This window comes from Ruditapes philippinarum, unplaced genomic scaffold (genome assembly GCF_026571515.1).
Source record: "Ruditapes philippinarum isolate M1 unplaced genomic scaffold, ASM2657151v2 ctg2658_1_1_1_1, whole genome shotgun sequence".
In the NCBI taxonomy this organism is placed as follows: domain Eukaryota; kingdom Metazoa; phylum Mollusca; class Bivalvia; order Venerida; family Veneridae; genus Ruditapes; species Ruditapes philippinarum.
Window position 1 is genome coordinate 72036 of NW_026860151.1, and position 18154 is coordinate 90189.

Consider the following 18154-nt stretch of genomic DNA (forward strand, 5'->3'; position numbering starts at 1 on the left):
TGATGTTCCAACTTGCTTTATATTGTCTTTTTACTCCAGTAAAATCACAAGTGATTCAACATATTTGAAAGCGTTATTTCATTGTCTGTCATTGTATTTATGGGATGATTACCTTGAGTGACATTATGTGTCTTCCAGCAAGCCAATGGTTTGCTTGTATTTTTATTGGGTCTTTTATCATTTTCGTGTGCAAAGAAGAGTGCATATCCTAAATATGTTGTCCCAGAGGTCTATAGCACCACCCACTAACTTTGTCGGTGTCATTTTATTAGGTATGTTCCTTTCAAATACACACAAAGATTAAATCGTTTTGCTATGTGCAAAAGAAAACTTCACAGAATCAATAAATCTTAAAAATGAAACAGTGACATTAAATATAAGCGAGAACAAATTATCATATATTGAAGACATATTTAGCATTGCCGTCCGTCACTCAAAATATCGAATCATTGCTGCAATTGTCTTCTTTACTGTAAAGATTTTTATCAATTTGTCAGTAAACTTTCTGCTTTATCGATCTGAAATGTTTTATTAGACTTCTAAAAGAATATATGATATTGACTAAAATTGGGTACAAATATTTAAGTCAAGACACTGATACTTACACCCCCCCCCCCCTCTTCTTTTACAGAAACGCAGTGGAACAAGACCCTTAAAACTGCATTTCACATTGCATAGTGAACAAGTACTCATTAAATATAAATTTGAAGTGAATATTTTTGGTACATTTTGAGAAGAGTCCCTGAGAAAAACAATAAATTAAACCAATAAATATCAAAGTAAAAAAAGGGACATAGCTGAGAATTAAGTTGCCTGCTCTTTAGAAATGCATTCCAATTTTAAAATGTAGCAAGAATATAGGTTTTAATTGATTAACTTACACAGATTTTGAGACATTGCCCTCAGAGCAAAAAATGAGCAAAATTTGGCATTACTTTGCAAATTTGCAAAAATAATAGTATCTAAAACGTATTGATAAAAATCGAGTCAATTTTACTTTTAGTTCTTCTTTGTTGTTTAAATAAGCCAGAGTTTTGTGTGTCGTAATTCATATAGTAGGAACTAGCAGATCATTTTACGTCATATTAAATAAACAATTATAATAAACTTCAACCGATTTAAATGTGTTCCTATACTACACTAGTCTTGAAGTAAAAAATTCTAATTTGTGTGCTATGTTTAATAGTAAATGTTAAATGTTATTAGGCAAATACTATAAGTTTACTTTTGATTGTTTACTTATTTATTTATCTATTTTGCATTTTCATGTATGATGTACCTGTCTGGTTTAAGTCTGCATGTTTCCTATAAGTAAACCAGGAAGTAGGAAGCCTATCCTAATACTCTTTCGTCTTATAAGTCAAACAGGAAGTAAATTATAGATTAACACGTACGGTCATTGTAGATAAACATGTAAAAAATGTATCAGAACAAAATATTAGCCGTTTGGCAATTATTTTGTGCATACACCATACATTCGTTATGTTGCATTCATATATTTCTTTCAAACAGGTATTTTTGAAGTATTCTTTTTGAAAATTTAACCAATTATTTTGAAAATTGCAGACATCAATCATATAGCCGTACAGGCTTCAGTAAAAAAGCTAAGATTAAATGTATACATGTGCAAACGTGACTTTCCCTCTGCAACTGGAAAGGGTAAAATAAAAAAAATCAGACATACTTTTTAAATTGAAATGAACAGTTTATATAAACATGTAGTTGCTACATTTAGATTTTTATTTGTTAGTACATCATGATCATGTATTTTGTTCAATAATTTAGACAAGAAATAATGTGATCGCTTTATGTATTCAAAAAGAATATAAATCGGCTTTTGTACGTAGTGAGTATTAGGTCTGAATAATGGAAAATTGTAATTGTTTGATATGTAATTTGCAGATAGATGCATGAACAGTCTTTTGAACGAACAAAGGCTTTTTTGAGAAAAAAAATGATGTGTTTGCTGCGCAACAACTTTGTTTCAGCAATATTCAATCTATGCTCCATGTTATTTATGGGGTAGGTTTGTCGAAATTAAACTCCAGTGTAAATGTTATGTTGTGTCAATCACTAAGTCTATGACAAAGTGTTATTTTTAACATTTTTTTGTCAATGTAATATTTGATGGAATTGACGGCCACATTTACTGAGAGTCAATATGCACTTGACTCATTCACAACTTTACAAAGCAGAATGAAAATTGTATAAGGTTTGCATGATCTGAAAATATGACAACAAAAGCATTTAGCGAATAACATTTTGGTTATCGGCCTCATTTAGGAGTACCTTCCCTTTAGTATGAAAAGTTTGTTGTTTTTTTTTTTTTTTTTTTTTTTTCAAAAAAAAGCCTGACCGTTTCGGCTTTTCATGTAGTTTACCTCCATTTGAGTGACTGTACAAACACTTCTTTCATAAACTTATTATAATTTCCTTTAAAAATGATATAAACGTATTATGGTAACGCAATTAAATTCAATGCAATTTTACAAAGTATAAACTGAAAGCAGAAACCAATTTAGTTATACTGTTTTGATATCTGTTTTTGATCTGAAAAAAAATACAAAAAATCGTATTCAATGACAGGTCAATAGCTAATGAATATGGCTACCCCTACTATTCTCGCTTGTTATCATGATTTAAGATCATGCAAAACTAAGGTTAATTTTGTAACAAAATTTTCGGTCTGCAAATATCTCTAAAGAAGTACACTTTTAACGCCTTGTTTTTCATAGTTTTGAAAAATGATGTGATTAAGTAAATCTTAACTGTGTCTAAACATTGATAAGTATCCAATTTTTTTTATTAAAGAATCATTTTAAGGGATGATAAAATGTTAACTTAGTGCACTCAATAAACAATATGTCGTTTAAACTTTGTCTCAAACTTTTCTTTAAACAAATTTCATGATATACATTTTTATATATGCTTTTTGGTGAAAATATATTTTTTAGTTTTTAAGTGAAAATAATCAAAATATGATTTCACACTTATCAAAAAAGAGATTTCCCCGTTGTTGTACGTCACTTTTATTTTTGCTGACAATTTCAACATAATCAGGCCTGTTTACAAAAAAAAACTAAATTGATAAAGAACTTTAATTTTAAACGTAAACATAAATATAAAACTTATTTCAAAGTTACCGACCAACAAATATCGCCTCTTTTTTTTTCGTTTCATTCACTTCCTTCCACTGCAAAACTGCTCTTGATGGCATTTGGACATATTTTAGTATACTACGAGGCAATGAGTTAAAGCTATGACAGTCTTCAGCCACAAACACAGCTTTCTTTAGACAGTCTTTCAAAATGATCCATGTTTTCAAAAGTCCTAGTCGCTTCTTGAATGCATACACATCTGTCAGCAATTATTTAATATGTTTTTTTTTCTTTGTGAATATATGTAAAATGATCAAATCTAAATGAAATGCAAACTCAAACACATTTGATTCTTTACTCGCGAGAAATTAACAACTTTTAAAAAGGGCAGCCGCTAACATGACTTAGGATAGATAGCCTTATATGTACTTCCGACGTTTCGCGGAAAAGCTCGGCATGGTGTGACATTTTCATTTACTAGAATTGTTTATTTTAATTTATTAAAACAAACGATTATTCATATATTTGTTTAAAATAAATAATATCATCGACATTCAGCGTTCATATTTTGACCTATTTTATTTTCTATAATATTCATGTATTTATGAGAAATAGGTCTGAAATTGAGGCAACCAGTGGGGAAAACTGATTTTAATGTGCAAAGCTCACCTGATGAAATTAAATTTCATCTTAAACAAACAAATATCTTTTATACAATCTTTTCTTTCTTTTTAATTCTTTTATAAATCATATTGTTTTCATTCTTCTGCATGAAGGCAAGTCTGTCTTTTCACGCGTTTTACTTGACCAAGAGCAGAACTGTGTACTTGCAGAAAAAACCTTTTAATCTTAACACGTTTATCCGATAAGGTAGGCCTGTCGCAAACAGTTGAGGTCTGTAATTGTTAAGTTGATTGCTTTTTTTAAGTTTAATTTTTCAGGTTTTTTATTATTTTTTTTTTTTTTTTTTTTTTTTTTTTTTTTTTTTTTTTTTTAATTCAAAAAGCTGTATCCAATACTTTAAATCAGATATTTTTAAATGCACTTGCAATAGTATTCTTGAATAATATTATACTTGATAGAATATTTCTTTATTTCAAAGCCAAAGGATCGTGATAACGGCAGTTTTTAAACATATTTCGCGAACAGTAGTATTTTACAAAATATGTTATAAAATGTGAAAAGTGAAGAGTATTTTTTCTTCATCGTTTGTTGTTTTGTGGGACTCGTACAAAGTGATAAGTATTTACATATGTTCTTGATGTTGGAGGCCTAGCAGCCTGAAGTTACAGCCTAACAACCTAAAGAAAACTTAGAATAGTACAGACATGAAAAAGGTCGAAAGTGCATAAGTAGAACTTCCTTAGATCATTCCACGCCTTTTTCAATATCGTTATATTTATTTTTTAAAATGTTGAACTTTATTTTCTTTATTCTGACGCTTTGAAAATTGTGAAGTTAGCAGCTTAGCAGTCTGGCAGCCTAAAGAAAACTAACGATATTACAAACATGAAAATCGTCGGAAATAAATCGGTAGCACTAACTTAGACCATTCCACGCCTTTCACAATATCATGATTTTTTTTGTAAGATGTTGGACTTTTATTTTTGTCTTTTCTGACGGATCTTCGAAATTTGTGAAGTTGGGAGCCTAGCACCCTCAAAAAACTAAAAATAGTACAAACATGAAAAAGGTGGGAAATGCACCTGAGGCGCTTACTTATACTATTTCGAGCTTTTTTCAATATTGTGATCTTTATTTTTAAGATATTTCACTTTTTTCATTCTGACGCTTCGAAAAATGTAAAGTTAACAGCCTAGCAGCCTGGCATCCTAGTGAACACACAGGATATTACAAACATGAAAACCATCGGAAATGAATCGATAACACCTATTAAGAACATTTCACGCCTTTTTCTATATCATGATATCTTTTTAAGATTTTGAACTTTTAGGTTTTCTGGCGGGTGAAGTTGGCAGCCTAAAGAACCTAAGATTAGTACAAACATGATAATCGTCAGAAATGCATCTGTGGCACATACTATACCATTCAACGATTTATTTTTAATATAATGGTCTTTTTTAAGATATTGAACTTTTTTTCTCATTCTGACGCTTTGAAATTTGTGAAGTTAGCAGCCAAGCAGTCTAAGAAAACTAATGATATTACAAACATGAAAACAGTCGGATATTCATCTGTGGAACATACTTAGACCATTCCACTTTTTTCAATATTGTGAATTTGTTTTTAAGATGATCCATATTTTTTTATTTTTCGAAATTTGTGAAATTAGGATAGCAGGATCAAAGGAACATACATTTTCACAGAAAATGTAGGCTAGTTAATAAATTCAACAAGTGTGAAAATAATAGTTACTTATGTGAAACGATTGCTTTAATCACATTTTGTAATTGTAAAAGGGAGATGATAATTTAGAAAACATCGCTATCATTCAATATAATCTTATCAAGCTTATCAAATAAAATGACAATTATCCATCTATTATCTATTCATTAATAAAACATTATGTTCAAATTTATTAATGTTATTGAAAAATTTCAATTACCATATGAGTACATAAAGAATAATGATTTATATAAATGTGAACATCATAAATCAGGCGTGAATAAAGGGAGGTTATTATATATTTATATCATTGACATAAATTATGTATGTGCATCAATCAAAATAAATTAATAAACAATTCTAGATACAATAAATATATCACAGTATGCTGATGATACCTCTTTATTGTTAGATGGATCTGAGCATTTTTTAAATTGTTCGCTTGATATTTTACATGAATTTTCTATACTTTCTGGATTTAAAGTCAACTTTGAAAAAAACATATGTAATATGGATTGGCTTTTTAAAATAGAGCATTAGATCAATAAAAACTAGATGGAAATTTATTTGGGGCAGTACATCATTTAGATTACTTGGTATTATCTTTCATGTTGATTTAGAAGGAAATCATTGAATTATACTGAAAATATTAAAAATATCAAACATATATCCAGTGTTGGAAAAGAATGGAATTAACACATATAAGTAGAATGTCTGTGGTAAAATCACTGTAACTTCCTTCATTAACTAACTTGTTTATGTCACTGTCAATTACTAATTCTCAGAGATTAAAGGAAATGAATAATATGTGTTATGATTTTGTGTGGCAAGGTTCGTCGAAGATTTTATCTTCTGCATTGGTGAAGGAATATGTAAATGGTGGTCTCAAAATGATTGATGTATGTGACTACATGAAAAGTTTGAAACTTTCATGGTTAAGAAGAATTGTATCATCTGAATGTGATAAATGTTACACATTTTTAGATAACTTTATAGATATTAAGAAGCTGTTTAATTGTGGAAAGTTATATAAAGAATATATATATAATAGTTTGAAAAATTCATTTTGGAATGATGTTGTAGGTGCTTATATAAAATTTGTAAAAAAATTACCCATTATGAAATGTTGTTAGAAATGCCTCTGTTCTATAACGAAAATATTTTGATGCATAGAAAACCTATTTTCATAAAAACATGGTATGATAAAGGTATTAGGTTTATCAAAGATATTATGAATGTGAATGGTACTTTCCTTGACAGGAATGAATTGGAAGCAAGATCCGATAATAAAATAAACTTTATTTACTAATAATTAATTATCAGTGCTGTCAAGAAATACGCAAGTATATAATATTATTTAGTTTAAAGTTATGTGATAATTATGAAATTGCCTCTCCCTTTATATGTTGTTATGTAAAACCTATACTATTTTGTGTTAAAGGTACGTCAGATATGTATAATTTATACATAAAAATAATGATATTCCAACTTGTCAGACTAAATGGAATACTTGCTTTCAAATAAGTCAATCTGACTGGAATATTAGCTAATAGCTATCTTCTTCTAAAATGAATTTGTCAGATACAAGTGTGTGTCAGAACATGAAACATTGTTACACCTATTTTGGAATGCTCATTTGTCAAAATATCGATTACAGAAATTTTTAAAATTGTTAGGAATCATGATGCTTTATTTGATATTGATTGTCAAATTTTTATATTAGGTAATACAAAAAAGAGTCAAAATACAATATATTATGTCTTGAAATTAAGAAATATGTTTATTCATGGAGGAGAAAAATATTTTACCAAATATAGATGGATTAGTTAGAAGCTTTGAATTAGCCTCTTCAATTATTGATGCATGTGCAACAAAAACAAAAGATAACATAATGAATTGGATAATTGTTCAAAAAATCATTTAATAATTTTTAAAGTAAAGTAAATTTATTATTAATTAATATACAGCCATTGCATTTTGTAAAAAGTCTCGGTATAAGTTATATTGATGTATTGATGTTTTCTCTCTTCAATGTATGAGCTACTTTTCCCTTTTTCTTCTCCTTTATTTCCCGTGTTATTTTGTTTGTATATTGTGTTATCTATGTGCATTGTATATATTATTGTCTAAAAAAGTGTAAAATTTTGATAAATACTCAATGCCAATAAGTGTTAATCAACAAATGTTTGATACATGTGTGATACATGATTATGTGATATTATCAGATAGAATCTTTGTAAAGTATGGAGGGAATACCTATGACGAGGAGTTTAAAGTTATCAAAAAATAGATACAATAAATGAGTACTTAAATAGACAAGTCCCTTCATAAAAGATATTGATGCGTTTGTAAAAAGATGTTACTATAAATAGTCGAAAATGTTGTATAATATGTTAAGCACTTTTGATTTAAACCCTTTGGACAAAATGTTTCTATCTTACGGATCTAATATGTCTCTCTCTCTTTCAAATCATGGATTTTATCTATCGGCAAGAAGGAAAAGTAATCAAATGAATGATCTACGGAATTAAAACGAATTGCAACATTTGAAGAAAAATTGGGATGACAAATACTTCTTAAAAGATTAAAGATCCTGAAATTCTTTTTTTATGGTTTATATCATAAATATGATGCTCAAATGAAGATTTATCAATATTGTAAGTTCCAAAAAGCGTTTTTGTAAAGTTATTACCGAATTTACATTTAAAGTGAATAAAGGGAGGTAATTCGAATATGATAAACAAGATCAACAAGGAAAGGCGGAAAGATCAACAAGGAAATCGAAATTTATTTTCAATAAAGTCCGAGACTTTTTCAATAAGAAATGAATGCATAATTATATTTTAATGATTACTGATATAATTGTGGACATTTGCAATATTGGATGTTTGAAAAATGTTTTAGAAGAATAATTATACATGTACATCCTTAATTACAGCATACATGATCTTTAAATTTATGACTGTTCGTTCGTTTTGATACCTGGTGGTGAGTCTGTGTTGAATAGGTGTTGAAATCTTAACATTGGATCATTGGAGAGGTCATCAGACCTCTCCACAGTGTTAAGAATGATTGCTGGCGGCATCCATTTTTGCGTATCAAATTTCAGCTAATGCATCACATTTTTACCTTAAATCATTAGAACTAGTCTACAAAAATAGTATGCGCATGCCCCATTTCAAAATACGACTTAACTTAAACGACAATTAACATCAAAGTGAACAATGCGGTGCAAGGAAAAATCGGATAATATCATTCCCGTTTCTTTACATTACGAGTATTGTTTCTTTCCGTTTTTTTATGTTCTTTAAATGTTGTAGTTGGAGACATGCTGTGGAATATACTGTATTTTGATTTTGGGGTCAAGGGGTCAAAGGTCAATGTTACATTGACTTTGTAAGTAAAAACGGTTTCCGATCAATAACTAAAGAACGCTTAAGCCCAGGAACTCTAAACTTGGTATGATGATTGGTCATGACCAGTAAATGTTCCCTGTTGATTTTGGGATCAAGGGGTCAAAGGTCAAGGTCACATTGACCTTGTAAGTAAAAACGGTTTCCGATCAATAACTAAAGAAGGCTTAGGCATAGGAACTTCAAACTTAATATGATGATTGGTCATGACCAGCAGATGACCCCTATTGATTTTGGGGTCAAGGGGTCAAAGGTCAAGGTCTTGACTTTGTAATTAAAATTGTTTCCGATCAAAAACTAGAGACCGCTTAGGCCTAGGAACTTAAAGGTCAAGGTCACATTGGCCTTGTAAGTAAAAACGGTTTCCGATCAATTACTAAAGAACGCTTAAGCCTAGGAACTTCAAACTTTGTATGATGATTGGTCATGACCAGCAAATGACGCCTATTGATTTTGGGTTTAAGGGGTCAAAAGTCAAGGTCACATTGACCTTGTAAGTATAAACGGTTTCCGATCAATAACTAGAGAACTCTTAGGCCTAAGAACATCAATTGATATGATGATTGGTCACGACCAGCAGATGTCCCCTATTGATTTTGGGGTCAAGGGGTCAAAGTTCAGGTCACATTGACCTTGTAGGTAAAAACGGTTTCCAATCAATAACTAAAGAAGGCTTAGGCCTAGGAACTTTAAACTTTGTATGATGATTGGTCATGACCAGCAGATGACCCCTATCGATTTTGGGGTCAAGAGGTCAAAGTTCAAGGTCACATTGACGTTGTAGGTAAAAACAGTTTCCGATCAATAACTAAAGAAGGCTTAGGCCTAGGAACTTCAAACTTAATATGATGATTGGTCATGACCAGTAGATGACCCTTATTGATTTTTAGGTCAAGGGGTCAGTGTCATATTGACCTTATACTTTAAGACGGATTCTGACCAGTAACTCAACAACTCAAGTTGCGTTGGTTGATATTTTTATATTAAAATTAAAATGCTTTTGGTATACACATTTGAAGGTCTTATGTGATATAACAACTTGGCTGTCATTAATGAGGCCTACATGATTCACAAAATTTATGCATATATTATTACTTAAATTGCTGCACACAACCTATGGGGTCACAATAATTATTACCTTGTGACTAGTCATGACCAGTAGATAACCCTTATTAATTTTTTATTCACTGGGTCAGAAGTCATGCATAATAACCTGTTCACATGACTAATTGGCTGCCAATAGGGGGCAAACATGTTTTACAAACATAGCTTGTTTTTATGTAAATCTGAGACTTAAAATTGTTTGATAGACATACTGTATGCCAGTTAGACATACTGTATGCCAGTTTTGGAAAATCTCTGAGAGGAAATGTTTCCATATACTTTCCAAAACATCAATCGAAAATTTGATTATAGAATTTTACAAGAAAGTTTATTTTGATACTACTTTTAATATATACCCTCTTTAAAATTTAGACTGATAACATAACATACATTGTCCGCTTCCTTTTGTAGAAGATATATCCATGATGCGCCAAGAAAACGTCCATTTCTACGGCATGTAAACACATAAAAAAGAAGTGTAAAACAAACTTTCATTATGGTACTATATTCAATATATATAATTAATTCTATTTTGTTAAATAATTGAAATTTATAAACGTTCATTGTGCCTTTTATGCAAAAATATCTCCAGATATTTTGGAATTCAACAAATTTCATAAACAAATACAATACTTGTCACCCTACCATTAAATTCACATTCAACAAGAAAGTGTCGTAATAGAAAAGACAATAATCAAGTGGTACATGCAATTCATGCACTAGTTTAGTTTAAACATATTTTATTTCAAACATTTTCACATAAACATATATTACATACAAACGTTAGTTACATGATATACAATGCTGCAAAAGGATTGGATCCGAAAGCATACAATGCTTATAGAGGTATTTTCCTAACATAAAATTTATTACTGTAAATTTGGCGGTATATTTCACGTCCGAAATATAATATCATGAAGAACACTTTCTTGAAAATGAAAGTCTATTCAGAGCTAAAAGTAAAACAATATAGAGTTGAAATTAGTTGGATAGGAAATCATGCTAATCAACATAAAATGCTAATACTATGACCTAGTAAAATGACACAGAAAAATTGCATATTGAGATTGATGGTCAGAAAAAGATGAGATAGATTCATATTAATTCATATATATTGGAGTAGAAATGGTGCAATACACTGCCTTAAAGAAAATATATTATTATAGAATCTATTTGGTATGTCAACTGAGTGAACAAAGTTTGCTAAGGACTATGGAAAACGTTTGCTATCTCGGATATATATTTGAACTGCCTGGATCGAATATACTGGTGTTTATGACGTCACTTAAGTTGTTGTCACCTCTTAGTAGTATGGGGAGAGTTGCATTACAATAAATAGAGTGTGAAAGAGGCTATTTCGGATATCATTGTATTATTGACATTCAAAGAAAAAATGGTAGTTTGTTTCTGGAAGACCACATTGACACAGTGGTGAGTTTGTTATATTTATTCTGAATAAGTGATAGTTGAGAGGACTACACTCAGTTCGTAGGTCTACGTGCATGGTATAATGCCATTTCCGGATACCTGTATAAAAATGTTTTGGACATTTTCATTGATCACTATTCAGAAGACACATTTAAAGGATGATAGTGAAGATGCATTTTGTAATTCAGCAGGGAGTTCGTTCCAGTCTCTTAGAGCTGAAGGAAGAAAAGCATTATAATACAGAGAAGTTCTTGTTCGTATACCGTTAATATCGTTTGAGTTGCGAAGATTGTATCTTGATGTCTCACCTACTGAATGGGGAACAAGAGATGAAAGGTAGTTTGGGGAAAGTCCATTTTTCATTTTGTAAAGAAGAATGAGTTTGTGTTTCAATCGTCTAGACTCTAAAGATTCCAAAGGGACTTCCCATTTGAGCTCATGCAGAGAAACAAGTGACAATTCTAGAAGCTTCGAATTGGATTTTATCAAGGTCTTTTTTCATATAGAGTAGACAACATCAGTGTATTCTAAAATAAGTTTGATGTAAGACAGATAGAGAATTTCTACACTGTAGTGTATGACAGATAAACAGGAAGTTGATGACATTAGGCCTGTGAGGTCCTGAGACATAGATGATGTAGTGGATAGAGATGAAGTTGAAGAATTTTGAATATAACGCTCGTGACATGGAAGGCATCGTCTGTAAGGATATCTTATGTTGTTTTCGACTTGATTTCTTATGTGTAATGAAAATGAGTATGTTTGAATCATGTTAGATACAATGTATAGGAGAGATAGCATGTTCAATAAAAGTGTGAATTTCCATGGACAGGTGTAGGAGTTCATGATCTAGTGGTACATGATATTTTTTTCATTATATAATTGATGCTATGAACATCAAGAAGCTAACTATCAAAATCATTTCTACAGAAGTCGAATCTTTTATCAACCAATGCGTTCAATTTAACATAATCTGAATAGATGTTAATATAGAGTAAGAATGATATGTTAGAAATAAGATTTGAATAGAAGCTAAATGTGATTTGAATTTAATGATGCCAATAATGAAGTAATGATGAATAAACTTATCTAGAAAATGAATATTATGAAGTACAGGCGTTTATGTTAAAACTTTCTGGAGTTAAAATATTTCAGATGTTAATGCTCAAACAAATGTGTATTATAATCACAATATGCATAATTTTCACATTAAGATGAGTCAATACAGTGGTGAAAAAGTCGTACTGATTTTCAGACAAATACAAAGAAAATAAGATAAACTTACTATTATAAACCTATAAACTTACTATTATCGCATCAATAAACAAAAATATAGATATTTTAATGTATCTCAGAATATATACATGAGTAAATTTTTGTCATATTAACCCTTAACATGCGATTATACAGTATAAACAGTGTTAACTATTGCAAGCATTGCAACATAAGTCAACAGGTCAGGGCACTATACAGTAAACAAATTCTCTGTCCAGGAAACAAACAAAATAATTATAGAGCATGTGCTTTCACGCTATAAAATAATTACTTCATTACCAGCAAATGACGTCTATAAAGAGTGTATAGAATATATAAACCATTAAAAGAGAGTCAAATTAACAAACACGCATCATAACGAATATTTTATAAGTTCATGAGAAATTTATTCATAAAACTTTCCGATTTACTTAGACAGTAGCGCTGTATTGTATGGAACTAAGTCAAAGGTAAAGTGACAACGTAGTCAATTATCACTAAAAATACCAAAAATGAGATTTTAGCTTAGTATATGTATCAAACTTTTCTGAACACATTCGTGATTTAATTTTGGAAGCAGTTAGTTCAAAAACAATGTTTTAAAACGTTTTTAAATGGTACCTATACAATTTTTATCTGCTATGAGCGTCACCTGTCAATTATCGATAACGCCCCGCCCCCTGTTGAGGCATCAATGAGGGAAATCGGTAGTTCCATATATCCGTGAATTACCGTTTGTGTTTAGTCGTTCTACTCGAAATAAATGTATTTGAGAAAAATACTGTACATCTCTTATGAATATCTCAACATTATATCGTCTACCTTTTATTTAGCCTTTTTTATAAATTAAGAAATTGATGGCCAAGGTGTAACATAAATAATTAGCCATAGCGACAAATCGCACAACCACAGGGATGGTAAAAAAATATAGTTGCTAAAATATCCATAATGTGTGAAATAATAATTTGATTAACCCGTAATCTGATAGACATTACGAGTTTATGGACTTTTGTACGGATTCGAGGGCTTGTTTTACATTCAACTTCGTTTTCTAACAATGTCAAAAAAAACAGACAACTTTTTTATGTGAACGCCTACATATATGTATATGACTGGTGGTAAGGTGATTATATTTGTATAAGATGTTCGTGAAGTTGGCAACCTAGCATCCTGAAGAAAGCAACTAAGAACAGAACAAACATAAAAATAGGTCGGGAATGCATTAGAAGCGCTTCCTTCGATCATTCCACGCATCTTTTCAATATCGTATCTGCGGCACTTATTATATCATTCCACGCTTTTTAAATATCGTGATCTTTATTTTTTAAGATGCTGCTCTGCTGCTAACTTTACAAATTATGAAGATCCGTCAGAAAAAACAGCTTAAAAGTTCAACATCTTAAAAAAATGACCATGATATTGGAAAAAGTGTGGAATGGTATAAGTTATTGCTACCGATTCATTTCCGACGGCTTTCACGTTTGTACTAACCTTAGTTTTCTTAAGACTGCTAGACCGCCAATTTTACAAATTCTGAAGCGTCAGAAAAGAAAAGAGTTTAACATCTAAAAAAAATAAAGATCACGATATTGAAAGGAGGAATTGAATGATCTGTGGAAGTGCTACTTATGCATTTTCGACCGTTTTCATGTTTGTACTTTCCTAAGTTTTCGTAAGGCTGTTAGGCTGCTAACTTCACAAATTTCGAAGATCCGTCAAAAAAAAACATTGAAAACTCAAAATTTTAAAAGATAAAAATCATGATATTAAAATAAGTGTTATATGGTATAAGTAAATGTTACCGATTCATTTTCGATGGTTTTTATGTTTGTACTATCCTTAGTTTTCTTTAGGCTGATAGGCTGCCAACTTCAAAAATTTCGAAGCGTCAGAATGATGAAAAAAATAAAGTTCAATATCTTAAAAAATAAAGATCACGATATTAAAAAAACGTGACATGGTCTAATTCTATTCTTAGTTTTCTTTAGGTTTTTAAGCTGCTAGGGTGCCAACTTTACAACAACAGGATATTGATTTTTTTTTTTTTTTTTTTTTTTTTTTTTTTTTTTTTTTTTGATTTTTCAATCTTTTCATTTTTTTGTTGTTGTTGTTGTTGTTGTTGAATGTTTTGTTTTTTTTGTTATAAGTTTCACATTTGGTAAATGTTTAACGGGAAATGTAACATGTTTGCATTTTACTTACAGGTTATTTTCTTATTGAATGTAGTTGATGGTTGATAATTGCTGATTTATGTTATCGCTCACCTTGCTATCATCACTTCGTATAAAAAGGCTCCCCAATGAAACAATTAAGTTCTAAATAATTACATTTTTATATTAATGTTTTGTTCCGGGACCTGTTTTTCTAATTGAAATTGAATGTATGTATATTAAACCTGTATTAATATTAAATTTATAGATACAGAAGATGACGGATATTCTGGTGAAGTAAAAGTATTGTTTCAAGATCTCAAAGACTTTAGATCAAACGTCGAAAAGGCGCAAAGAAAGATGGCGACTTTCCCTTATGAAACCATGGATAGAAAGTATGCAATAGGACTTATCAACTTGTATACTCAAGATAGTAATTTCTACAGAAAATTGAATGAAGAAATGCGCAGCAACTATCCCACAAAGACTGATATCTGGCAACGATCTGGTGATCTAATTAACAGAGGTATTGACATTCTCGGTCGCACAAAACATAAAATTGTATACAGGGGGTGTATAGTACTGAATGGTCCCCCTGAAAAAGGACGTAATTTTAAATTCAACCAGATCACAAGTACCACTTTAATTCGAGAATTGGCTCAACATTTTGCTGACGATGGTTGCCATAAAGGAAAACTTTTTGAGATATCAAATGTGGACGGATTATTAGCTGAAGAATACTCAGATTTTAGAAATGAAAAAGAAGTTTTGATAAAGTCCTACTATGTCTTCAAAGTAATAGAAGAATCTCAAACAACAACAGAAGATATTTACAAACTTGAATATCAGCCAGAATCTACCAACTTTCTTATGCAATGTTCAATTGTTGCCATCACAATTCTAATACTTATTATTACTTTTGTTTGCTTTACAAAATAGACCAGTTTTCTTTCAATTATAAAAGGGACATTAAGCTAAGATTCCTCCTAATGCATTTACTCCGTTTTGAAGAGTTATCAAATAGGCTAGAATTACTGGCAACTGCATTCTGCAAAATTGAGTGACATGGGTTTCCTCAAAAGGGGTCACCTTTACTCCCTCCTCCCACCCCTTTTTTAACGTTATTAAATCATTTAATTCTCAAATGCCTTTGAAATAAAAAAAAAAGTGTTTGATTTGAATTATGTAATAAATGTAGGTAATAATTGGCGAAATAAATCCAAATTTAATAGCAAATAACGTACCTGATTTCAAAGTCTAGTAAAATATAAGTTACACGGTAAAAGTTTTATATTTTGCAAGTTCAACCAATTTACATAAAAGAAAATAAGGCAAACTTAAAAAAAACGGGCCCTCATTGTGGTTAATTTTTGGAATATTTTCAATAAGGCTTTTTAAATAAGAAAACGGTCAAATAAGTGTTTGAAGAGGGTAGGGAAGGGTAACATAAGGGTAACATTTTTGTACATATTTTAAACTTTTTGTGTAGAAACATTAATTTTGTTTGTTTGATTTGTTACCTGAATGCTATTATTTTTTTCTTAACAATGATCAATAGGAAATCATTTGTTTATAATGATGATATTATAGATTATTTATAGATTATTTGTGAGTTTCCTCATTTCTGAAAAAGAGCCCTTTTAATACCAAAGTTTTAGTTAAAAAAATTATACCATATGGTAAACTTTGTACATTGTTTTACAGGTGTTCTTTAAGGCATAGAACTGCCCTATGGTGTCTATTTTACAGTTTCTTACAGTGCACATTATGGGTGTCTTTTTTTTAAACATATATTCATCTTAAAATCGTTTTACGTTTTTTGTAAATTAGATTTACAATCATTATGTATATTAAAATGTTATTCCTATTTTTTCGTTTGCTGTATAGGTATAATTTTTTCTTACTATTTTCATATGAACGCTATCAAAATATGTCAATAATTGTGTCGCCTTTTGTCGGCTTTGTCAGCGTCGGCGGCGTCGTTGTCGGTGTCGGCGGCGGCGTCCCTTAAAGCTTGTCCGGAGCATAACTTAGTCACTATAAGTCAGATTGACTTCAAACTTGGTATGCATGCTTCTTTCAATAACCCAAAGTGCAGTGCACAAGGACCGGTACTCTGCATTTCTTAATTGTTTGAGTTATTGCCCTTTGTTAATTTTCATACTTTAATTTTGTCCGGGCCATTTCTCTTCAACTATAAAAGCTATGGACTTGAAACTTCATAGGATTATCGATCTCATTAAGAAAAAGTGCAGTGCACAAGGACCGATACTCTGCATTTCTTATTTTTTGAGTTATTGCCCTATGTCAATTTTCATACTTTATTTTTGTCCAGGTCATTTCTCCTCAAGTATAAAAGCTATGGACATGAAACTTCATAGGATGATAGATCTCATTAAGAAAATGTGCAGTGTATAAGAACCGGTTCTCTGCACTTCCTAATTTTTGAGTTATTGCCCTTTGTTAATTTTCATACTTTATTTTTTGTCCGGGCAATTTCTCCTAATGTATTAAAGCTATGGACTTGAAACTTCATAGGATGATAGATCTCATTAAGAAAAAGTGCAGTGCACAAGAACCGGTACTCTGCATGTCTTATTTTTAAGTTATTACCCTTTATTAATTTTCATACTATATTTTTGTCCAGGCCATTTCTTATAAATTATAAAAGCTATGGACTTGAAACTTCATAGGATGATAGATCTTATTGATAAGATGTGCAGTGCACAGAAACTGCTGCTCTGCACTTCATTTTTTGAGTTATTGCCCTTTGTTACTTTTCATATTTCTTTTTTTGTTGCCCTTTGTTACTTTTCATATTTCCTTTTTTTTTCCTAACAATTTCTCTTAAACTATATTGTTCACAAGGCGACACACCCGACACGCGGAGTTCTAGCTTTATTGAAGGAACTCCACTGAGGTCAATGAGCATAAACAACTAAATTATTACATATATCAGCTAGGGCACTTAAACGAATAAAACACATTCAAAATATGGTGGAGAAATATACTTAGAAAGAGATTGAAAGTGTAATTCTTTACCCGATTTGAGTTAAAAGCGTATTAACATTTTTAATAATTTAGTCATTAGGGTATACAGAAGAATCCCTACATAAGACCAACTCAGATTTAAGACCACCCCGCTATTAAGACCATTTTGTTAAAAAGAACGGAATTTTCTGTTTTTTATGTCAATGGTTACATGCTCCAGAACTAAGACCACACCGGTTATCCACTTTTAAGACCACGAGATTCAGTCCCAATTCTTTGATTTATGCTTTTTTTGAGCTCACTATTGAGACCACTGATTTTAAAGTCAACACCTACTACTAAGATCACATATTTGTTGTTATAATCTGCT

At 30.6% G+C, this 18154-nt stretch overlaps 1 protein-coding gene across 1 annotated transcript; it reads left to right on the forward strand.

The window, feature by feature from the left end:
• Positions 1 to 214: 214 nt before the first annotated feature.
• LOC132759047 (uncharacterized) lies at positions 215 to 15670 on the forward strand (the record flags this gene model as incomplete). The annotated part of the gene is made up of 2 exons (XM_060750770.1): positions 215 to 272; positions 15062 to 15670. Coding segments are annotated over exons 1-2 (667 nt in total), but the record flags the coding sequence as incomplete, so codon positions are not given.
• Positions 15671 to 18154: the final 2484 nt, after the last annotated feature.